At 33.5% G+C, this 25545-nt stretch overlaps 1 protein-coding gene across 3 annotated transcripts in view; it reads left to right on the top strand.

The window, feature by feature from the left end:
* The window catches only part of LOC145291180 (coiled-coil domain-containing protein 93-like), a 156346-nt gene that overhangs the window by 107856 nt on the left and 22945 nt on the right, over positions 1 to 25545 (top strand). For 2 of the 3 annotated variants that reach the window (XM_080136748.1, XM_080136746.1), the window contains 5 exons: positions 3611 to 3697; positions 14446 to 14562; positions 20128 to 20190; positions 22891 to 22964; positions 23068 to 23149. In XM_080136748.1, the coding sequence (XP_079992874.1) occupies positions 3611 to 3697; positions 14446 to 14562; positions 20128 to 20190; positions 22891 to 22964; positions 23068 to 23149 (423 nt within the window). The remainder of the gene's footprint in view (positions 1 to 3610; positions 3698 to 14445; positions 14563 to 20127; positions 20191 to 22890; positions 22965 to 23067; positions 23150 to 25545) is intronic. The other variant, XM_080136749.1, reaches the window with a different exon arrangement.

Genomic DNA, 25545 nt, shown 5'->3' with positions numbered 1-25545 from the left:
ATGTGCCATGTCAAAATTAGTAAAAATTAAAAAATTTAAAAAAACAGCTAAATCAAAACATAAATAAGTATTTAAAGATATAAAGAATGTGAAATATGAAAACATTTACTAAAATGATTAGATTAGGCATTAAATATCCTAAAAAAGGTTGATATATTGTAAAAAAAAAAAAAAATTTAGTGAATAAGTATTTGTAGATATAAAAAACTTGAAACATGACAACTTTAGGCATTAAATAACTAATATGCTGTAAAATAAAACCACCAAACCGTAAATAGTGACTTTAAGTTTGATAATCCAATAATCAAAATGGCTAAATGTGGATTATTGTACTCTATTATTATAGTATTATCTTATTGTCCTATTATTGTCACTATACATTTATTTTAAATGCATTGTTCGTTTTAAGATATTAACACTGAACCAATAATATGACACTTGAAAGACATTTTTTTTTCTGTAATATGTGTCATCCATGTAGTCCAATCAAAAGGGTTGACATCAATGAAGTTGTACAGTTATATTTCTTCTTATCCAATGAAATCACGTCTTTTCATGCCTACATAACTTTATTAGTATCCACAATATCTAAACACATTAGGGTTGATGCAAAAGACATGGCTGAAGCGTCTGAGATGCGGAGTGCATAAAACATACGTAATCTAACGAATGCTAAGTTTCTGATAAAGCACAATTGATGCAATATTCTCTACCAGTTTGCAGCCGTCCATCCACCTGGTCATGGCATGATCATTGCTACAAAAAGGAAACTTTTGGGGGATAAATATTGATTGATAAAAAGCGAGTTGCGTTGTTTGTTTCAGGACTGACCTAATGATATGACACTTAAAGTATATGTTGTTTTTTAATCTTAAAAAATTTATGTGTTTTGGTGATTCTTCACTATAAGAGCGAAATTCAAAAATTGAAGTAATGAATTTTAAGTAAAACCAATAATATCTTAATTGCCATGTCACAGTAATGAACATATCCAAAAATTATGAAAAACAATAAGTTAGAAAATTAATTATTAATGAAAATAGTTTTTGAAGATAATTAGAGAAAATTGAGTTTTGCTAAATTGCCCTAAGATTTCAAAGTTTATAGAAAATATGTTGGATGCCTGGACAGGTGATCCGATGAAGAGAGCCATTCAGTGGGTTGCACACATGCAAATTATTTCCATTTGAGGAATGGGGGCCTTTCCACCATTGTCTATTGAACTGCGGAATTTGACCAGAAATATGTGGGAAAAATATCGGTTAAAGGAATATAACAATAGATAATTGGAACTATTAAACATTTCCGAATAAATCAACAACAGAAAGGGAAGAGGACACAGTTGGTCACAGAGCGAGTACAAGCTGCCAAATATCCAACAAATAATTGTTACAATTCTAACTCTCTGGTTTCTTTTCTTTTTTTTTTTTTTTTTTTTTGTTAGCACAAATCAATTTTCACTAATTGTCTTTGAAACTATTTTCATTAATAATAAATTTTCTACCCTATCGTTTTTTGTAATTTTTGGATATGTTCATTACTGTGACATCACAACTAAGTAGATCCCATTGGTTTTACTTGAAATTCAATATTTCGATTTTCAAATTCTGCTATTATAATGAAGAAGCAACATTTTTTTTACATGTTTTCAATTTTTGTTTTCTTTTTATCGATTATTTAAATTGATTGTTGTCGGCATGAAAAATGATTATCATATTTAATGACATAGAAGCTTTTCTTTCTTTTAGAAAAAATATACAGAACAGTCTCCTAGATTTTAAGTGTACATGCATACTTAATTAGTGTGTCTTTTCTACGTCAGCCATTGTGGTACAAAATGAACTTCTTCATGAAATTCTCATTATTGAATAACTAACCTAGAACTGCCATAGTAATAATTGAATTAATTTTACAGTTGAATACCCTTCTCAACGCTAACCTATTACAGATAAAAGGTTTATGCGTCATATCGATATACAACTGCTAAATGAGTTATCAGCCAAGATGAACAATTAGGTTTTAAGATACCTAACACCCAAGTTCATTCTTTTACAGTTGGTGCATTCCATGGAGACATATCTGACTCCAATGAAAGTTGATGCTTAAATTTAAATAGGCTCAATCTCATTAATATGCACCGGTCAAAAATTATGCAAGTAAAAATTATGATTCGCTAAAATTTGAACTTGCTATTTATCTAGATATATAATCATAAAATATATAAAACCATGCAATTTAATACTTTGCATATATTGCCATTTCTGATGACTTAAAGCAATAATAAAAAATACTAATTATGGAGGATTTTTCTGAATTCATTTCAGGCAATTGAGTAAGTTTCAGGTGATTGTCTGACTTGCTATTTACTTTTAGTAAGTATTTTACTTGCTATCTTTTCTGTAACTAGGACTAGAAATATATGAACTCGGAATAATACAAAATTTATTACATAATCGATACTATGTTATCACGTTTAGAAAAATCGACACCAAAAAAAAATTTATATTTTAAATTTTTTATAAAACAAAATTTAAAAATCCCTAGAAGAAAGATAAGTGCAGCAAATCAAAAAACAAAAATGCACTTTAAAGACAACAATCAGAGACAAAAAAACCCCTCACAAAACATCCCCTTTCCTCCACCAAAAAACATCTGCCGTAACAAGTTTATATGCTCTGAAAATAAAAATAACTTGATTGAGCTTGTTATTTTAAACAAATGTGGAAAATATAAGGATATATATATACCTTAAAAATATATATTAATTATATAAACTCAGAAAAAAAAAATATATATATATATTTACACAAATAAATACACATTGGTCTTTATTATCGAATGTGGAATTATTATTTCCATAGTAAAATTAGGGTAATATTTAATCTAAATGATGGAAGTGCATCTTTTGTGCCATTAAACATGAAATTGCACTTTGATATTATTTTTTGTACTTTTTTATATTTTTATTTATTTATTTATTTTTGCATGATTGTATTTTTTTCTGATTGCTTACATGTATATATATATATATACATATATATATTAGTGATGGGATGATTAATCGGGAATCGGAAAAATAGAAATTATTTAGGATATCAGAATCTGGAAAAATTTATCTATTTTCCAATACCACAAACGATTCCTTTAATTATCTTTTTTCATTTGATTTTATTTAAAAAAAAATATCTTTCACTACTGGTAATAATAATAAATATAATGAATATTTATTGGTTTTAAACTGTCAATAGATCACCCCCCCCCCCCCCGCCTTCACAAGTTTGTTTTTACGTTTGAGAAAATATCTGCACATTTAACGTGTGTTCTTACAGTAACCAGGGGGGAAAAAACAACAATTTTATTGTTAGATATTTAGAGACTTATAAAGAATTGGAATCTGTGATTATATCAGAATCAGGAATTTAGAACAGAATCGGTAATTATATCGGAATCAGGAGAAAAAATTGGAATCATCCCATCACGAATATATATTTGTTTTTTTTTTTCTTATCCACTCTGATGAATCTGCATTTGGATGATATGGAAGGGAACATGTCCCTTCTTGTTTTTGTAGTGCTATAGTCAGTGATCGTCCATTTGTGTTTGCATGCAGGGCAAGATAAGTGCCAGTGTGGTCGGATCCATCGTCAGTCTGCAATCTGATGAGATACAGAGAGTAGCCTCTGAGTTTGCCGACAAAGTAAGTTTTTCTACAACACTCATTTCCTCTACACGCTCCCCATTAACAAGCGTCTGTGTTCAACTTACAACAACAACAATCATCATCATCATGTTAAATCTAATCTAAACTACAAATTATTTTTCATTATTTGAATTTGCAGATTTAGGATTTCTTTAACTTAAAAACGTTACATATATTCTTTGAAAGCTCTTCTAAGATCTTTCCCTGGATGCAATACTAAACTGTGTCAGATACTCTTGAGCCAGGTGTTCATCCATGCCATCACATGCTTCCCCGTTCAACAACTATCTCCCACCCCAATACTGCTTTCTTCTTTTCTCTTTTCTTCATTTTTGTTCTGGCCATGTCATCATCTCATATTAGCAGCTACTGAGGAGACAAGCACAATGGCTCATAAGGATAAAAAATTAAAAACTCAAAACATAAACGATGATGCATTCTGTAGATATCACTTGTGCTCTGAGTGTGTGTGTGACACCATAACTGAAAAAGACTGCTTACATGTTAACATCTGCATCTTAATCATCTGTCGAGGCCTCTTATTTATCCAAAACCATCCATAAACTGTTGCAAAGCTCCCTACCACCCTAAAACTGTCTGTAAGCTAACTATAAATATATTGACATCTATTTCTGGTCCTTTGTCCATCACATCTTGATTAACAATCCTATTTCAGACATCTTTTGTGTTCTTTGGTAAACAATTTCCTATCCATTGTCTTTCTATTAACCTCGCTTCTTATACCTTTGTTCTGCTGACCAACTTTTTATTATAGTTTTTCCTTTTTTTTTTTCCATCACTTCCTAATACTTTAAAGGGGATGTCAATAGTATCACACACTTTAGCTCCACTTCGAAACCCATTTTCCCAGCCCTTTCTAACCTTTTCTCTACCTACCTTATTTCCCAACCCTATAAATTAAAGCTCTCTTCAATCGACCTAAATGTGATACAAAACTGTATCCAATGGCAAGGCTCAGAGTTTTGAGAAGAGTGGAGTCATACCTTAATTATTATTGCTGCCTTTGAACTACCTTTCACAGTGCAGGCAGATAGGCCAAGATCGGCCTCTTGAGCCAACTTTGCACACACCACAACCCAGAACACGACCACCATTCTCACCGCTGAGGGGTTGCCAAGAGGATAATTGCTTCCAAGTTCACTCTAGTTCCAAGGGGTCATACCTACATGTTAGGGTTATGAGTTAAATAGAAACTATTGTTTTATTCATCTCCTCTGTCTCATGGTCTCAATAAACTGGTAACCAGCTTTCTGCAGCCATCCTCATTTTCTGCCTTCCTGAGACTGTTACTCAGCACTAGACCTGTCCACCCTCCGATACTGTCCTCCCACCCCTTTGTCTACCTTTCCTTCTTCTTTCCTGTAAAGTTCCTTACAAGGTTTTCTTTGCAAAACATGATCATGTCATGGCCATCTTCACACGCGTCAATAGAGCTTTACATGACTGAGTTTATTCTTCATTTGTAATCTAGTTTTTGTATGGGATGCTGAGGATCTTTCAGAAGTATCTTACCTCCAGCTTTCTTTTTCTTTTTTTTTTACATGGGAGTCACCACTTATCAAGGTCCAAAGGGCAGTCGAGGATAAGGGTTAATGATGGTACGGTGGATGGTGAGACAACATTGTATTAATAGTTAGTGGTGGATATGGGTTAGATTTGAATTATTTGGGAGGGGGGCAGCCCCACAAGAACTTGTTTACATTGGACTTGAAGATGACCATATTGTAGTCAGCTGGAAAGCAGATTAGTGGAACAGACTTCCACAGGCGGACAGTTCTAGGAAAGAAGTTTTGTTCATGGAATTTACATTTAGATTTAGGCATAGTGAGTGGGGGAAACTTGATGGTTGCCATAGCTAAACGAGTATTTTTGTGAAAGTTTGGCGAGGGGGGGGGCAATAGATTGAAGCTCAGACGAGCTTGTATCCTCCTTTCTAGGTCATCAGTTAAGTTCCATGGCTCGCATGCATACACCTTATTTATTTGCTAAATATACAATAACAAAATCTTTTGTATACAAAGCATACATTTACGGTTTATTTATAATATGAGGTACCTTCAATAAGTTTCCAGACTTTTTTAGTATGGGCACTTTTATTGATAGTACACACATAAAACTCTAGTCACCTTTGAAGTAATCTCCTTCGGCTGCAATGCACTTGTACCGTTCCAACAACTTCTGGAAGGCCCCATGGAAGTCCTCTTGTGTGAGCGTGTAAATGACCCTCATCACAGCCTCTTTCATCTCCTCAATTGTTTCATAATGACAGCCCCTAAGACTTTCCTTAAGCTTAGAAAATAACCAAAAGTCACAGGGAGCAAGGTCTGGACTATAGGGAGGGTGAGGAACTGTCTTGATGCCCATCTTGGTCAAATAGTCTGTGACAAGGATGAAGCACTCTTGGGACAAACTTCAGGCAAATCTTCCACATCTTCAATTCCTCACAAATAATTGTGTGTACAGTTCCCACACTGACATCAAACGGTGCACTTCATGTCTCTATAGACGCATAACTGTTCTTATCCATGTAATGCTTTATTTGACCAATAAACTGATGTTCTAACTTCCTTACTCCTCCCACACCTCCCATCATCCTTCAGACTCCTTGCCTTCCTTGAATCTCTTATGCCACTCAAAAACTGATACTTGATTTATGCAAGATGGTCCAAAAGCGGCCTGAAACATTCCATACGTTTCTGTGGCATTTTTCCAAGTTTAAAATAGAATTTTATGGCATATCATTCTTATAAAATGTCCTCACGTCCTGATTAAATTTTGGAAATTCACCAGCCGTGACAATCAGGCTTTAGTAGGGTGTATTCCAAATCCTGCTGTAGCTGATCATTTGAACCTGAAATCATAAAAATTGGTTAGTCATCTCATGAGATGTATAGCTATATACCGTTCACTGGACAAAACGGGGGAGGGTAGAGTGGTAGCCCTCAATATATCTAAGGCTTTTGACAGGGTATGGCACAATGGTCTTCTAAGGAAAATTAGATCATATGGTATCACTGGAAGAATACATAATGTAATTAAATCCTTCTTAAGTAAGAGGAAATCCAAGTTGTCCTCGACAGTCGTACATCTAAACAATATGATATAAATGCGGGAGTACCTCAGGGGTCTATCCTTGAACATTTATTATTCTTGATATTCATAAATGGCCTCCCTGATAAATTTGTCTGTGAGATGGGTACATTTGCTGATGACACCACTCTCTATAACAGGCACAAGGGGAAAACAAATGAACACATATCTAAGGAAATGGCAGAAACACTAGAGGATGACCTCAAATCTGTAGTGGAATGGGGACAAAAATGGATGATCACATTCAATGCTGCCAAGACTAAGCTTGTTTCCTTCAATAATTACAAGAAATCTTCTCTACCACTAATAGCTATGGCCAAGAACACATTACCTGGAAGTACTTCCTTTAAACTCCTTTGCCTAACGTTTACAAGGAACATGAACTGGAATAGATACATTGAGAGCATTACCAAGGCTGCTGCAAAGAAGGTGGGCTCTCTCTACCGTGCTAGAAAAATACTTGCACCTGAAAGTATCCTATACCTCTATAAGGCGGTCATTCACCCATGTATGGAGTACTGATGTTACGTTTGGGCTGGTGCATCTGCTGCTTGTCTCTCACTCCTGGACAGAGTTGCAAACCTGATAGGTCCTGAACTGTAATCTAGACTTCAACCTCTGTCCCACTGACGAAATGTTGCATCCCTCTGCCTGTTCTACAAGTACTTTAATGGTGAATGCTCTGACAAACTACAAGCACTTGTACTTCCTCGACATGACTACCCCCGACAAACCTGACAAGCAGCTAAGTCCCACCCTTTCACAGAGATCCCTAGGTGTAAGAAAGCCTTTGACTCCAATAGTTTCTTCCCCAGAACTGCTAAACTTTGGAACTACCTTTCGGGATTCTGCTTTCCCAACTGTACTGACATGCAGAAGTTCAAGTGTAATGTGAACAAACATCTTGCTGCTCATCTCCCTTCATAATACCCCTGCAACTTATGTCCCTGATAGTAGCCCCTACTTCAAAGTGGCACTGTGCTTTGTTTGAGGTGAAAATTGAATTTAAAAAAAAAAAAAAAAATTTCAAGAGTCTACTACAATTTTTAAAAAATCTGGAAACTTATTGAAGGTACCTCGTGTGTGTGTGTGTGTATATATATATATATATATATATATATATATATATATATATATATATCGTGGTTCAATTTTAAATTCTGAAAAAACAACATATAGAGACATATATTCGATTTAAGAATTTTTTTGACAAAGGAATATATAGAAGGGGTTATTTTAATTTCCTTAATCCATGGATTTTCAACAATGGCTCATATCATCAGAGGAAATGAAATGCAGTTAGCAAAATGTTCAACTGCGAATGGACGCTATTTTGCTTTTCAGCACAATTATTGAAAATAGTTTTTGGGTGGTTGTGGATAATTATATGGATCTCCTTGAAAGTATTACTTCAAGTAATATGTATCAGGATTTTTCATCTGAATTCTATCAGTGTCTTATCTTGCTTGTATATATGTATGTATTTATTATTTTTAAAAAAGTTTAAGAAAATCAGAAAAAGGTTCGATCCTCAGTGCAGGTGATATTGAAAAATACAATTGCAAATTAAGACTTCTACTCAGTTATGGCTGACAGAATGATAGCATGCCACCACCTTGGATTAAATAAAGGGTTCTGTTTGAAATTCTGTGCAGATTCCTGAGTTCAACAAGATTCACCTGAACAAAGTCGGAGGTTACATCAACCAAACTGAAAATAAGATGGGAACAGTAGTCCAAACAATCAAAACATTTTCTTGACCATTGTTTTTACATATTCACATCATGGCTTTCTAGTTTCCTGCAAAAAAATATTTTTTTCTTTTTGAGTTTAACTTGTTCCATTCTCGGCTTTGAGCTGAAGTACGTTCATCCCAGTTTCTAATCTGCGTTGTTCTCCTCTGCATCACCCTTTCCTTATATTCTTAAAGATATGCTGTAAAACAGTCAAATTGTGCACCCTCGACATATACGTCCATGACACACCCATTTTGCAACAAAATCACACCTCTTCATTGTTGAGGTTCGTAAATGCCAGTAAGCTTTCTACTCTAATAGTATCTTCCCTTGAACAGCTAGACTTTGGAAGTCCCTTCCTGCTACCTGTTTCCCTGACTATGCAGAAGTTTAAATGTAACGTAAACCAACATCTTGTTAATCTTTCCTAGGCATGGTCCCAAATAGTGGCACCTTACGTCCAAGTGGCGATATGTCTTGTTTGGGGGTGAATGTAAGTAAAAAAAAAAAAAAAAAATCCAAGAAAATATTTCTCTTCAAAAATATTTTAAATCCATTTTTTCAACTAAATTTTCTCCTCTTTCTATCTTTATACTTATCTTGCTGTTGTCATCTGTTTTGTATTACGTAGATGTTGTTGCCTTGGTAACCTTCTTTTTTATTTATTTATATTTTTTTAGCATGTGAATTTAAATTTATTTCTGAATGAATTATCTTTGTTGTATTATTTCTCTTTGATTCTTTTTAAATTTTCAAACTTTAAAACTGCTGCACTTGACCAGAGTTCCCCCTATATTAACAAAAAAAGAAAAAGAAAAACAAATTAAAGAAATATCTGCGTGATGTTTGCATTCATGACAAAAAGAAAGGCACCTCTACATTACACGGACGGCGCCATTGTTAGGGGGCGATAACCCCAATTTCGTTTTGGTCAAATAACACGACAGATAAATAACAAGCAAGATTCTTTTTTTTTTCCGAACACAAAAATATTTGAAAACCAAAACATTTATTGTATAAGAATGTATCAATGTATAGTTGTAAAAACATTTATTTCCCAAAACATTTTTTGAATTAAAGTAAAAGATGTTTTTTTTCCGAATTTAATCATTTAAATGAAACAATTTTCGAATTAAAGCAATATTGGATTTTTTTTTGTTGTTGCTTTTATTTTCCAAATCATTTTCTGAATTAAAGTAAAATTGTCATTGTAACAAAATATAGTTTTACTTTTTGACCGAGAAGCACCACCTAGTGACAGTTTAGTGAAACATACCAAAAAATCGCCACCCATGTAATGCAGTAGTACACCAAAAATCATGTCAATCGATCAAGTAGTTTCATTTTGAAATATGAAAATCAAATTTTATGGCTAAGTGAATGGCGATGACATTGCAACACCATCTTGAAAACAAAGGAGATAACTCCAAATAATTCAAACTTGCACGAATTTAAAAAGCCATGGAGACATTGAAAAAACTCAAAAAAAAAAAAAAGACATGGAGACATTGAAAAAACTCAAATTTGCTTAAAAATGATTTTAATTTTTTTTATAAATAATGAAACTACTTGATCAATTTATGCAACATTTTAGAATACAATGTTTTCTGTCATGGTACATCAAATAGATTTTTTTCTTCATTTTTGTTTTTTAAAATAGGAGGAATTCTTGACAAGAATCAAAAAAAGTTAGACCTAAATAGCATTTAAACTGACATATCAAACTTTGATTCTGACTTGCGATTTTTCACATTTTATTGTTTTACAATGATTATAATTTTTTCAAGAACAAAATGTTTTTTTGCTTTTCAAACGTTAAAAATCAGCTCATTAATGGAAGATTATATTTTAATTAAATATGTGTGTAATAGGTAACGTCATAAATCACATTATTTGTTGGATATTATCTTCTCTAAATAAAAATGCTTGAATCTACAGGATGGAATGATCAAATTGTCGCTTTAGAAAAGACAACATGATTCCATTTCCGTTTGATGAAAACCGATTTTCTTTTTTTGTTGCAGACCCTCTACTAGTTGGCCAGTTGTATACAAATCCCAAGAGCGATAGGAGCCATCTATCATGTCTGAAAGTGACACAATGTCTAATGAGTGAGATTAGAGATATGCCACTGTACAACCCATGCTCTCTACTGATCCAAGTTATGATAACAGAACCATTGCCAGCACCCTCAAAATGCATCACTTGATAGCCACAAATAACAGGGACATGCCCAGGGTGATGAAAACAGTTTCCAGCTATGGTTATAGTCTTTGGTATCATCATTTCAAATGAGGGCCACATCATGCTACCTAACATCTTCGAAGTCGGCTTGAAAGTCAGCAACAAAGTATACCTGGATGTGCTGACGTGGTGATCCCCTGATGCAATCAGGTGGCCACTGGCAGACCCTGGGTGTGGCAGCAGGACTCTGTGTCAGCCCACAAGTTCAAAGAGACTCTGGCTTGGCTTCAGAAGGAGTGCTTCTCTCACTGGCGCCCGTTCCTTCTCCCCCGACCTGAACCCATTGGACTACTTTGTTTGATCATACGTCGAGAACATCACCAACATGACCTCTCACAACATCAAAGCCAGCCTGATCGCCAAGCTCCTGCTGGCGCTTGTAGAAAAGGCGTGATCCCAGTTCCGGACCCGTATCGAGGCGGTGATTGAGACTGAAGGTGGCTACATTGAATAGATGTCAGCTCTACTACATAATCAAGTTTACTAAATTTATTTTTTTCAATAAAAGTTTAAAAATAAAGCTGTAGTGTTGTTTTCTTTAAGGCGACAAGTGTATCGTTCCACCCTGTATAAATAACTATGAATTGTTTCCTACGTTTTCCTTTTATGGTTATCCTGACGCTCCGCACTCCTTTGTTTACCGCGGAAGTGACGTCACACAAATCTTATAATACGGATGGCTACAATTGTAAAAATAATTTGTTTTATTTTTCTTTCATTTTGAGCTCCTTTTTTCTCCCGTTTGTTTTTGTTTTCTACAATTAATAAACCAGTTTATAAGTAAAATTAACTGTTTTAACATAAGTAACGTGCTGACATTAACCAAGCAGAAGAACTGTTTATTATTTTACACCGCTTCCCACCAAATGTAAACAGGTAATTTTAAAGAATTTTCCGATGGTAGAAAGGAAGCCCCCTTCTCCCCCCCCCCCAATCAGTTTACGTTAAATTATTTATAGAAAAGTGATCCCCCCCACTTTTTAAAACTAACATTTCTTCATATCTTGGAAACTACTCGTTTGCCGTAATTTTAAACGTTATTTTCATTTTCAGCGACCCCGAAAACCTTTAAGAGTAGTAATTTTAAAGGGATTTTTGAGGGTGGAGTAATTCTTCATATTTACCTTTTTTTTTTAATTGAATTGTTAGGTGAAAATACAGAATAGTTACAATACACCCTCCCTTCCCCATGTTAAATAATAGGTTTCTAAATAATAGCGTTAAAAAATAGCTCGGGTCGTAAAGTGCAGGACTGCAGGAGTACCTATAAAAGATAACGCCGGATTGGAAAAAGAGCTCAAAATGAAAATAAAATAAATTCTCCGCTCAAAATAAGAAATGGGAGAAAAAAAAAAGTTAAATTCTCCGCTGTGTTAGTAATTAAAAACTAAAACAAATTCTCAAAATGAAAAGAAATGTTAGATTCTCCGCTCAAATACCAATATAACAAATGGGAGACAAAAAAAGTAAAACAAATTATTTTTTACTTGTAAACTGGTTTATTAATTGTAGAAAACAAAAACAAACGGGAGAAAAAAGAAGCTCAAAATGAAAGAAAAATAAAACAAATTATTTTTACAATTGTAGCCATCCGTATTATAAGATTTGTGTGACGTCACTTCCGAGGTAAATAAAGAAGTGCGGAGCATCAGGATAACTCATTTTATTTTTAACTGTAAACTGAATTAAGCTTCATACGTTTTATTGTGCTCTTGATTTGTTTTTTTAATTAATTTTTTAACATTCTGTATAATTGTTTTGCTTTAGTTTTGAAGAATGTATAAAACATTTAGATCCTGTCTTACTGACTTGATATTTGTGATATAAGATTTTCAGTTTCAAAAATTGTTTTGTAAAGAAAAAAGGGCATTAGTCCATAGCCCCCACCTCTAAGAACAAAACAAAAATAAAGACAAATCTGTATGTATCTGAAATGAAAAGGCAAATAGTGTACATAAAAAATTACTTAAATTGATCAAGTACTTTTATTTTTATAAATAAAATCATTAAGTGATTAATGGGAATTTGTAGGCATTACGATGATGTAAAAGGTCAATTTTAAACTCTATTTCCCAATAGCTATCTAAGAGGGATTTAATCAATGATGAATTTCAAAATGATGTTGCGAGATTGTTGATTGTCTTAATGAAAATTAGATTTTCTTTTTTCTTTTTTTTTTTTTTTTTTTTTCTTTGGTCCCCCAACAAAAGAGGGATTGGACCTAGTAATTTACTCTCGTTTGTCTGTTTGCACTTTTCTCAATAACCATGCCTTAAATTTTTTTTTTAAATTTTGCATAAACATTAGTCATGGTAAAAGTAAATTTTTGCCAGAACAGATTTTCTGGGATAACTCTGGTTGCTCTCCTAGAGGGCATTATAGGCGTCAAATTGCCCCAGAATCATCTGTTTGTTCGCACTATTCTCAATAACCATGTTTTGGATTTTTTTGAAAATCGTTCACTTATGGCGAGGGGCCTCCTCATGCTCAACTTATTTTAAATAAAACTACTTAACCAATTTACATAATGTTTTATGTACAATATTTCCATTTTATCACAGATATATGCATCATAATAAAGATTTATATTTTTGTTTTTTCTTGGTTGGAGGGGGGTCGAATTATAGACAAACACCAAAAAAAATTGGTGTATTTGATAAACTGTATGAAATCGTAATAGTAATTGTTATTTTGTTTTGCAGTGTTTTAAACACGGATTGATTACATTTCAAAATTTTTGAGATGTCGATGGATGAGTCATATGATTCTGTGGACTATTGTTCTCATCTTGAGCGTCATTTTCATAACGTTTCGATCAATGTGATCTTCAACATTCTTCAGGTGTATCTTATCACTCAGAATACAATTGCAAATTACTTAGCATTTCTACCTAATTATGTCTGATCAAATGAGAGCATGCTACACCCAATGGATTAAATGGTTCCGTTTGAAATTCTGTGCAGATTCCTGAGTTTGAAAAGATACACCTGAAAAATGTCGGAGGTTACATCGGCCGAAACATTGTGAAAATAACCCTCAAGATGAAAACAGTCATCTGAAGAATCCAAATAATATGAATTAAGGATTGTTTCGATCGCTATTCTCATCATGGACTCATGACCTAGTGGTTAAACTGTTGAGTCTTCTGAAGGTTCAAGGTTCAATCCTTATAATAATCCTAAGAATAATCTATCCGTGTGGATTAAATAAAAAGTTTCAGTTTGTCATTCCATATAAGTTCCAGAGTTTGATGTAAAGATGCAGGTTGGAGATTACATCGACAAAAATCTGAAAATAAACAATAAAAACTAAGATGAGAATCGTATTCTGAATCATCCAAATAAAAATATTAATTTTTTACCTTTTTTATTTATTATTGTTTTTTGTTATGTTTTATTTATTATTGTTTTTTGTTATTTTTATTTATTATTGTTTTTTGTTATTTTTATTTATTATTGTTTTTTGTTATGTTTTATTTATTATTGTTTTTTGTTATGTTTTATTTATTATTGTTTTTTGTTATTTTTATTATTGTTTTTTGTTATTTTTATTTATTATTGTTTTTTGTTATTTTTATTTATTATTGTTTTTTGTTATTTTTATTTATTATTGTTTTTTGTTATTTTTATTTATTATTGTTTTTGTTATTTTCAGCAATCGGAATTGGAACATCTCGAAAAAGGTGATTTAGTTGGTGGCGTAATGCACCATAAGAGGGTGACCACCTTATTGAACAAACAGATTCAGCAGCATAAAGTGAAGCTGGTCGAGGTAAAAATGAAAATCATCTTTTGTTTTATTTTTATACTAGCAGGACCTATGTACCAGTGTTGCCCAGCACAAAGCCAGAATGGATTTTATTGAAAGAAACTCATCCAGAAATGAAACTGATTTTCTAGCTCATTATCATAGACTGAATTCATTTTGTTTTACGTTGATAAACCTATAACGATTGTTTGGGGAGGGGAATAATTGTTTCTATTATATTATATATACAGATGTAAAAGTGTTGTCCTAAGAACTTTAACATATCCAGTTTCTTACAGTTTATCTTTTTTTTATTATTATTATTATTATTATTTTTATTATTATTAATATTTTTATTATTATTATTATATAATTATAATAGAATAACGAAAGTAAAATTGATGAAACTAGCTCTGATGAAAGAACTGAGAGAGTGGAAGTGCAGAAGGGAAATGTAAGCGATGATGGGAGGCGAACAACTGAGGAGGTATGGAATCCTATGGTTAGGGGAAGTAATGAGAAAGAGTTTGAAGGATCTAAGGCAGATGAGATCATTGACTCTGAGACAATGGAGCCAGTGAAAGGGGCAGATGTATGGAGAAGTGGTGATGAAGTTCGAACTTTGACTTCTGTAGAAAAAGAAGTACTTCAGAAGTTAAGAGAGGTTCTTCTTAGAGACGATATCATAGAGATTCCAAGTATGAAGAGTAGTGATAGGCGGAAGGTGAAAAACGAGGTAAAAATAATTCAAGAAGTAATTCACAACATCATAAGAAAGAACATATCGATTACGGAACTTAACAGGCTTCTATGTGCAGCGTCATACGTTTTTGCGAATCGTCTTGGATTATTACAGAAGAAAAAGGGAAAAATGAAGGATAGAAGGCCACACTGGCAGAGGTGGCTTGAAGAAAGTATTAAACGGTGGCAGAAAGACATTGGTAGAATCGAAGAAATAAGAAAATGAGTTAAACTAGGACAAAGCTAAGGACGAGCTTGAAAGGAGGTATAGGTTGCTGGAAAAAGGAACGATGAACGTTCTAACAATGTTGGTGGTATGAAAATTAGGAACTTTGTTGGAAAAAGTGTTGCATTTTGGCAAAACAACCTTTTCCAGAACAATCAGTCTCAGCTGTATAAAGAATTAAATGGTAGTAAACAGGCGGGAAATAACAACACTCCAAATGCAAAAGATGCAAGGAAGTTCTGGAATGGAATTTAGTCTGTCGAAGGGTGATATAATGAGAAGGCGAGCTGGTTAGGAGAGGTCAGAGAAAGGCTATCAGAAATGCAGCAGATGAAGAACGTGGAGATAACCATCGATGACGTTATGGCATATGAAGGATGACAAACTGGAAGGCACCGGGTCCAGATGGAGTGATGGGCTTCTGGTTTAAACAGTTTCCATGCCTTTATCCACCTATAGCTGCTGCTCTGCAAAGGGTTGTAGAGTCGGGAGATGTCCCTGATTGGCTTGTGAAGGGAAGAACAACACTGATTAGGAAAGATCCTGCAAAAGGAACAGATGCCAATAATTATAGACCAATTACATGTCTGCCATTGATGTGGAAACTGTTGACTGGAATATTTGCGGAGAAAATTTATGAACATCTAGAGAGTAATGGTGTTTTTTCTGATGAACAAAAGTGGTGCTGGAAAGGCTCGAGAGGTACTAAAGAGCAAATACTAATTGATAAAGCAATAATGCAGGATGCGAAGAGGAATCTGAGCGTAGCATGGATCGATTACAGAAAGGCTTATGACATGGTTCCTCATTCATGGATACGTGAAACACTATTGATGATGAAGGTTGCTGAGAATGTGGTAGGGCTTTTGGAGACAAGTATGGCTCAATGGAAAATGGTGCTGACAGCAAACAGAGAGGAGATGGGGCAGGTTGGCATTAAACGTGGGATATTTCAAGGAGATTCGTTATCGCCACTTCTTTTTGTAATGATAATGATGCCACTGAGCATCCTCTTCAAGAGAGAAAAACTGGATATAACTTTGGATCTGGTGACAGACGCCTCAACCATCTACTGTTTATGGATGATTTGAAAATAATCAGTAGAAATGAAAAGGACATGGAGAGACTGGTAGAACTTGTGGGGACATACTCAGAAAACATTGGGATGGAGTTTGGGATTAGTAAATGTGCGGTGCTGGTGATGAAAAGAGGAGTAAAGGTTCATTCGAATGGAATAGTGCTGCTAAATGGAGAAATCATGAAAGAAATAGAAGATGCAAGATCTAGAAATGTGTAAGCCATGTTTAGTTTCAGAACAGTTTCTGATGGTTCGTTGTTCTAAACAAGTTTTGAGAGGTGACTGGTTTGCAGTAGACAGTTCAACAGAGCAAAATATTCTTACCGTGTCGAGACGGAAAAAAAACATGTGAAATTGCTATGGAAAAAGTTTAAAATTTATGGAGCAATTCTGGTTTCTGATTGGTTGGTAGCAAAACGTGAATTAATTCGATTTGTCAGTTCCTAGCAGCATTGTTTATGAATAGAATCGTCCGACTGTGTGGGATCATACCCCATTATAACTCCAAAATATTGTAACACAGGATATAAGTATTTGGGAGTGCTGGAGGGTGTAGGCATCATGAACAGAGAAATGAAAGAAAAAGTCAGGAAGGAGTATCTTAGAAAAGTGAAACTAATTGCAAAGTCAAAACTGTATGGAGGAAACCTAATGAAAGCAGTAAATGCATGGGCAGTCAGTGTTTTGAGATACAGTGCGGGAATTTTAGATCTTCACTTAACATTATATCAATATCGGTTGGTTGCAACCCCGCTCCTCCCAATATGTCCTCAAGTGGCTGTCAACGAATCAGCAGCCATGTTTTTGTTTCGGGGTTCAGTAATGCCCCGTTCTACACCGAACTCTAAGCGCCTGGATGCAGAAGAAAAAAAAAATAAATTAAAAAAAAAAAATTACCTTTTAAGATTATCGAAGAGAAAGGAAAAAAAAGGTTTTCTTCCCTTTCTCCCATGGCTTGGCACTTTTATAGCCTCGCTGTCAGCTGTACTGTTCCTTAGACCAGATTTTATGACCCTGTCAGTACTTCAACAACCAATCTCCCTGTAAATCTCATTATGAAGAAATGGCAAGAAAGATGGAATAACTGTTCAAATAATAAACTTTTCAAGATCAAACCCACAATAGAAGAACGATTACCAGATGCCAGAAGATCGCGTAGAGAGGAAGTGATTTTGTCCCGTATTCGCATAGGACACACACACATAACCCACTCCTTCCTGCTAAAAAAAGAAGACCCTCCAGAATGTTTTGCATGCCAAGAACCTTTTACAGTAAAACACTTTCTTTTGGATTGTGACGATCTCGCGCATATCTGGCAAAATTATTACAATGTCAACAATATGAAAGAACTATTTAAAAAAAATAAACTCCAACAAAATAACATTTCTGAAAAAAGTAAATCTATATAAAAGAATATAACTTTAATTCAATCCAACTTTACACCCCACCCCCCCAAAAAAGGAAGGAAGCACATCACCTAATGATACAAAAAGTCTGATTTGACTCACTGATTAAATTAAAATATCTATTCCAAAAAAACAAAAAAATTGCAACTCGGCATTAAATAACCAAAAAAACAAAAAGGTTGATATGCCGTAAAACCAAACCAAACCAAACCCTGTCTTCGTCTCCAAGTGGTTCTCATGGACAATTTCCATTTACGCTTAGCCACTTGATGGCGATTAACTTTTGGTGGTCTGTCGATTAACATAAGTGTTCGTCTGTCCTAGGTAGGAACTATTTTTATAACTTCTATTTCATGCACAGATACCTTCGGCTATCCATTCTTGTGGGGGAGGGAGGGAAATCATTTGGATTATCTGTTAAAAACACCTTTTTCCTTTCCATCATCGCTATTATCATCAATCTTCATTAGATTCAACCGTGCAAAATCTCCTGAATTCGACAGGCTGTTCTTAATCCACTAGCAAGGTCCTACCGGCATTGTCTGGCCCCCATCGAGTCACATATTAAGTATTTTTAAGGTAACAAAATATTTTTTGATAATTGAATGTAAATCATATTTTAAATAAACACTTAAGAGTATAACAAAGAATAGCTTTATTTCCTTTTAATATTTAATTATGGGTAAAAGAGTTGAACCATAAATATTAGGTTGTCCGAAAAGTTTAGAGCATTTTAAGGCCCAGAAAGATGATAGAAATTAAATCTCTCTTTTCTTAGCAATATTTATTCAATGAAAATTGGTCAGACTCCTTTTGCATATACCATAACTGATTTGGTCTAGTTCATTTGTTTGAACCAGGTTCAACAATGAAGTTAATTATATTTAGATACTATTGTTGCAACGTTCCATCACCTGGGGAATTTTAGCCGATGCTTGGGTAATACTGGTATGATGCTTATGCAACATTGTTACTCCAGCCATTGAGGTGATCGGTCTTACAAGTAGACACACAAAAAAAATATGGCAAATAACAAAGAAAGATGACAAACGCATGTGAACAATTGTAAAATGGAGGTTGCATCTTTTGCATCATGAATACAAAAGAAAATAATGAAGAAAAACTGGAGAAAGTTAATTGATGATCTTTCTTCAAGTGGGAAGGCTGTACTTTTTTTTTTTTTTACATAGGCATCACCACATTATCAAGGCCAAGAGGCCACTCAAGGATAAGGGTTAAAGAGTGTACAATAGAAATTGGACATTATAGTAATCATTAGTAATGAAAATTTGGTAAAGTTGATAACTTATATGGAACGGCTCATCAAGAACTTATTTACGTTAGACTTGAAGACAACCATATTGTAGTCAGCCGGAAAGCAGGAAAACGGAAGACAATTCCACAGGCGTGCAGTTCTAAGAAAGAAGCTTTGTTCATGGAATCTACGTTTAGGTTTAGGCACAGATAAAGAGTGGGGGGAATTATTGATAGTGTTTACAGCTAGACGAGTGTTTCTTGTGAAAGTTTGGCGAGGGGGACCATAGATTGAAGCTCATTCGAACACTTTCCATGAAAATAACGATACATCAGAGACAAACTCGCAACATCTCTTCTGTGAGATAAAGGTTGCAAGGAAGAGAAAAGGACATCTCCTTGGACAGCAGTTGAAACTGAATCAATGAATAAGGACGCTAGAATCTGAATAGCAGGAAGCGTTGGATCAACAGGAATGAAGAAACTGGAACCTGGACTGTAGGAAGAAATGCATCGTTATCATGACTACTTTTTTATGAAAAAGATATTTTCAGTTGTAATTTTATAATTCTGGTATAACAATGATGTCTTATCACTTAAAATAATTATTCATTTCTTTATAAACAAATCCCCCCCCCCCAAAAAAAAGATTTCATCTTATTTTATTAAATCCATTCGATTCTGGTACAAAAGAAATGTCTTATCATTTGGAATATTTGTTTCTTTGTTCACAAATGCAAAAAATAATTCTATCGTAATTTATCAAATTCATTTAAAGTTCCAAAGTTATACAAAAAATATTCAAGTTTTCAAATTTTGCTTAATAAATTAATTTTCCCTTCAAAGCATTTTCCATCAATAATTAGAATTCCAATTTCTTACAGATTCAAGCCAAACATGATGAGCTACATAAAACTTACCTTCAAGCACAGGAAAACCTAAAAGAAGTGAGATTTTCTTTTTATTAGACTTTTATTCTCAAAAGTAAGAGTTTATTTAGATGCATGTGTAAATATACTAAAATATTCATTTTTTTTAATACACTGTTTCGTTTTGCAATAAGTGGTTAGATATTCTACACCTTCGAAGTAACAATTTCTGAGGTTAAATTTGACACACTGCTGTCAAAACTCACTACTCCAAATCTGACACTCTGCCGTCAAAACTTGCAACTCTGCTGTCAACACTTGCTGCGCCAACATCCAAATCCAAACTGGCAGAGTCTCTGAAAAAATTCAAAACCATTCATTTGCATATCAAGTCACAAGATCGCAAACATAAAGAGAAGTAGCAGCCATTTTCTTTTCTTTTTGCCTGCCAATGAACACTACACACACTGCATAAAACAGGTTTGTACCAATTTTCTTTAAAAGCATTTTTATTTACACAATATATATAATTGTATCTGCTTCTTAAAAAAAGATTTTCATAAAATAAAACTGAACAATACCTTCCACCCACACCTCCAGAAAAATCAATGTAAATAAACTGAATTTTAAGAAATACCCGTCCCAGGATGGATAAAATTAATTCCTCAAACAGAACAGTTTCGAGTTCCTGTCCAGAATTTCCCCTATATTAAAATAAAAAATAAAAATAAAGAAAAATCTGTATGATGTACATATCTGTGGCAGAACAAAAGTATCAGATTCCAAAAATCACATAAATTGACCAAATAGTTTTATTTTTAAATAAGAAAATCAAATTTTATGAGTAAGAGAGGAGTGACAATCTTGCATCACTATCTTGAAAATAATTTCAAGAAACAAGGGAGATAACTCAACAATAATTCAAACTTGCAAGATTTTGTTGTAATGCCTATGAATTCCCATTAATCACTTAAAAATGGTTTTCTCAGTTAAAAATAAAACTACTTGAATGATTTCTGTGATTTTTTTTTAAAAACATATTTTTGTACATCATGTAGATTAAAAAATTTTTTTGTTTGTTTTTAATATAAGAGGAACTTTAGACAGGAAGCCAATTTTGTACAAAATGTCCCCTTTATGAGATCAAAATCGGCATATAATCATGTTAAAGCTTATTCCAATTTTGATCAAAATCCATTACATGGTTTTTATTCAAGAAAATGTCTCTAATTTAAGGCATAAGTTTAAGAGACCTTAAGGAGAAATTGAAATACAAGAAATCCTGCTTTATTGGTATCTAGTGACGATGGATCAAATTTAATACAAATCTGAAATACTTGAATTTTCAAATAGGAAATTGCACCCATATTATATCCGCTAAAAACCCTTTAAAATATTCTAAAGAAACTGAAATTTGGGCAATATTTATTAATTGATGTCGAATATCTATGGTTAAAATTTTAAAAGATTATGAGGTATCTGAATTTTTAAAAAGGACTTCCATCTCTTTTTTCTTATTTTTACATAGTCACCACTTATCAAGACCCAGAGGCCACTCGAGGATAAAGGTTAAAGTGTGCACAGTAGTCAATGGGACAATATTGTAGTAATTGTTAGTAGTGGAAATTTGGTAAATTGGATTACTTAAGGGGAACGGCTCATCAAGAATTTGTTTATGTTGGACTTGAAGACGACCATATTGTAGTCAACTGGAAAGCAGGCAAATGGAAGAGAGTTCCACAGGTGTACAGATGGAGTTAATTTTTTGATCTGTACTGAACTTCTTGTCACCAATATATTCTACCAAATCACTATTAGCTAAGATATCAACTAACAAATCTACCTACATTGATATTCAACAATAATTTGGCGAGTAATTAATTCGTTTTTTTTTTTTCTTTTAACCATAGCGAGAAAATTAGGTTTGGTTTAAAAGAACAAAAAAGAAAAACAATACTTAATTATTTAGATTGTTTGGACTACTGTTCTTATTTTGAGTGCTATTTTCACAATATTTCGGTTGATGTAACCTCTCTGACCTTCTTCAGGTGTATCTTGTTGAACTCGGGAATCTTTTTGCCAAACTCTTGAATCTGCACAAAATTTCAAATGGAACTTTTTCTTTCTGATAGCATTCTCTCGTTCCATCAGTTTTGACTGGGTAGAAGTGGTAAGTAATTCACAATTGTATTTTTGAGTGCTGCCTGCATTGAGGATTGCATCTTCAACCTCTAGAAAAGTGTAGCTTACATTTGAGTTTTACCAAGTATTTTATCCACTACACTACAAATCCTTGTATCTTGGGGGTTGCATCAGCTGAAATGTTGTGAAAATAACACAAGATGAGAACAGTAGTCCAAAGAATCCAGATAATATGAATGATAAATCTTCATTTAAAAAATTCAGACACGCAATAGTTTAGTTTTGCATTTTAACTTTAATTCTGGTCAAGAATTACTTTTTATTCAGGAGTTTAAAACCTTCTAAATGGCTTTAAACTGAAGAGTCAAGATAATAAATTAATACAGTTGCTATTGCATCTTCAACAAAAAAGAAAGTGTGTCACTAAAGAAACGATTTGTGTCACTAAAGAAACGATTTTTAAATTTATCAGTAACAGATTAAAAACTAAAAATGTCTGATTTGTGTTAACCCAAAATAACAAAAAAATCAATCTTCTAAGATTTCTTTAAAATAACATTGAAAACATTTTCATGAATAGAAAAAACACTTGTTTTAATTCATTTATTTTTTTACATTTTTTTTTTCTTTTTTTAGATAATTGAAAAAAGTGAAAAGATCGATATGGAAATGGAAAAACTGACTGAATCAGAATCATCTGAAAATCAAGGGTTTGTTTTATCATTTTTGTATTTTTGATCTTTGAATTCAATTTTTTTTTCTTGCTCAATAATATTAAGCATCTGCTTTTTTAAAATTCTTTTTAATTTAAAGGATATTGGAAAGTCTGCGTAACCTTGTTGCCATGAATGAAAACTTGAAAAAGCAAGAGCAAGAATTTAAAGCACATTGCAAGGTGAGAAATGGTTTTCAATTTTAAATTTTTTTATTTTTTATAGAAATCACTCCTGCAAGGTATGAAGTCATTTGATGTATGGAGCTTACAATAAAAAAAGCATGGTTATTGCAAAGACAGGAGATGCCTATTGACCTTAGTCTTGTAAAGATTATCACTATAGGTAGAAGGAAATCAGTCAGCAGGAAGAGAGTTTGACAAGCTTGTGGTCCTTAGAAAGAAGCTACTGGAATAGGAAGCTGCATTACAATGAGGTATGAAAAGAGTGAATTGATGGAGACCACTAAACCAAGTCAAAGGAGCTGGAACAAAGGAAGCAGACAATTCTGAGGAATACATATCATAATAGTATTTATAAAAAAGACTGAGACTAGCAACATCGCATTTGTGAGAGAGAGTGAAGAAGAAAAAGAAGACAGTGTGGGGCCAATCAAATTGCAGATACGTTTCTACAATTTTTCAAGAATCTTTAAATGGGACACAGATTCACCAGCCCAAATATCACAACAGTACTCCATACGTGGAATGATAGTAGATTTGTAGAAGTGTGAAAAAGTGCTCAGAACAATTGAGACAACCGATTTTCATGAGAAGCAGAAAAAGAAACGGATCTATTATATAAACTCCAAGAAACGGATCTATTATATAAACTCCAAGAAACGGATCTATTATATAGACTCTAACAAACGGATCTATTATATAGACTCTAACAAACGGATCTATTATATAGACTCTAACAAACGGATCTATTATATAGACTCTAACAAACGGATCTATTATATAGACTCTAACAAACGGATCTATTATATAGACTCCAACAAACGGATCTATTATATAGACTCCAACAAACGGATCTATTATATAGACTCCAAGAAACGGATCTATTATATAGACTCCAAGAAACGGATCTATTATATAGACTCCAAGAAACGGATCTATTATATAGACTCCAAGAAACGGATCTATTATATAGACTCCAAGAAACGGATCTATTATATAGACTCCAAGAAACGGATCTATTATATAGACTCCAAGAAACGGATCTATTATATAGACTCCAAGAAACGGATCTATTATATAGACTCCAAGAAACGGATCTATTATATAGACTCCAAGAAACGGATCTATTATATAGACTCTAACAAACGGATCTATTATATAGACTCCAACAAACGGATCTATTATATAGACTCCAAGAAACGGATCTATTATATAGACTCCAAGAAACGGATCTATTATATAGACTCCAAGAAACGGATCTATTATATAGACTCCAAGAAACGGATCTATTATATAGACTCCAAGAAACGGATCTATTATATAGACTCCAAGAAACGGATCTATTATATAGACTCCAAGAAACGGATCTATTATATAGACTCCAAGAAACGGATCTATTATATAGACTCCAAGAAACGGATCTATTATATAGACTCCAAGAAACGGATCTATTATATAGACTCCAAGAAACGGATCTATTATATAGACTCCAAGAAACGGATCTATTATATAGACTCCAAGAAACGGATCTATTATATAGACTCCAAGAAACGGATCTATTATATAGACTCCAAGAAACGGATCTATTATATAGACTCCAAGAAACGGATCTATTATATAGACTCCAAGAAACGGATCTATTATATAGACTCCAAGAAACGGATCTATTATATAGACTCCAAGAAACGGATCTATTATATAGACTCCAAGAAACGGATCTATTATATAGACTCCAAGAAACGGATCTATTATATAGACTCCAAGAAACGGATCTATTATATAGACTCCAAGAAACGGATCTATTATATAGACTCCAAGAAACGGATCTATTATATAGACTCCAAGAAACGGATCTATTATATAGACTCCAAGAAACGGATCTATTATATAAACTCCAAGAAAATTTGAAAGAAAAGTTTTAGACTTGAATTCTCTTTGAGAGCAGAGCCATTTACAAGAATTTCAGGAAGAATAGGCACATACGATTGGATGACATGAGCTGAGCATTAAATCAAACAAGCCATTTCTTACTCCAATCCATAACTGAACCACAATGTCAATTTCTTGATTAGCTGCATAATTCAACTGATCTAAAGGAGATGGATAAAAAGAGAATGGTGTCATCAGCATCAGACGTTAATTTTCTGAATAATATTCTCCAGAAACAATGATGGATCCAGAATAGAGCACTAACGAACATCAACATTGATAGCGAACGAGAATGAAGAGACGCCATCACTTAAGATTTTTGCGATTTATTTCATAAAAATGCGCAGACACTTGCACTGATGAAAATGCAGACAAAATCATTTGCACATCAGTTTTTGAAAGCCTGTGGCAATGTCGTCTGAGCTGGTTAAAGCATATCTGAATGATGGAAAGTGAAGAAGCTATCC

Source organism: Euprymna scolopes, chromosome 12 (assembly GCF_053919585.1).
Source record: "Euprymna scolopes isolate OS-2025 chromosome 12, ASM5391958v1, whole genome shotgun sequence".
NCBI lineage: Eukaryota > Metazoa > Mollusca > Cephalopoda > Sepiida > Sepiolidae > Euprymna > Euprymna scolopes.
This window is presented reverse-complemented; position numbering and strand designations above follow the sequence as displayed.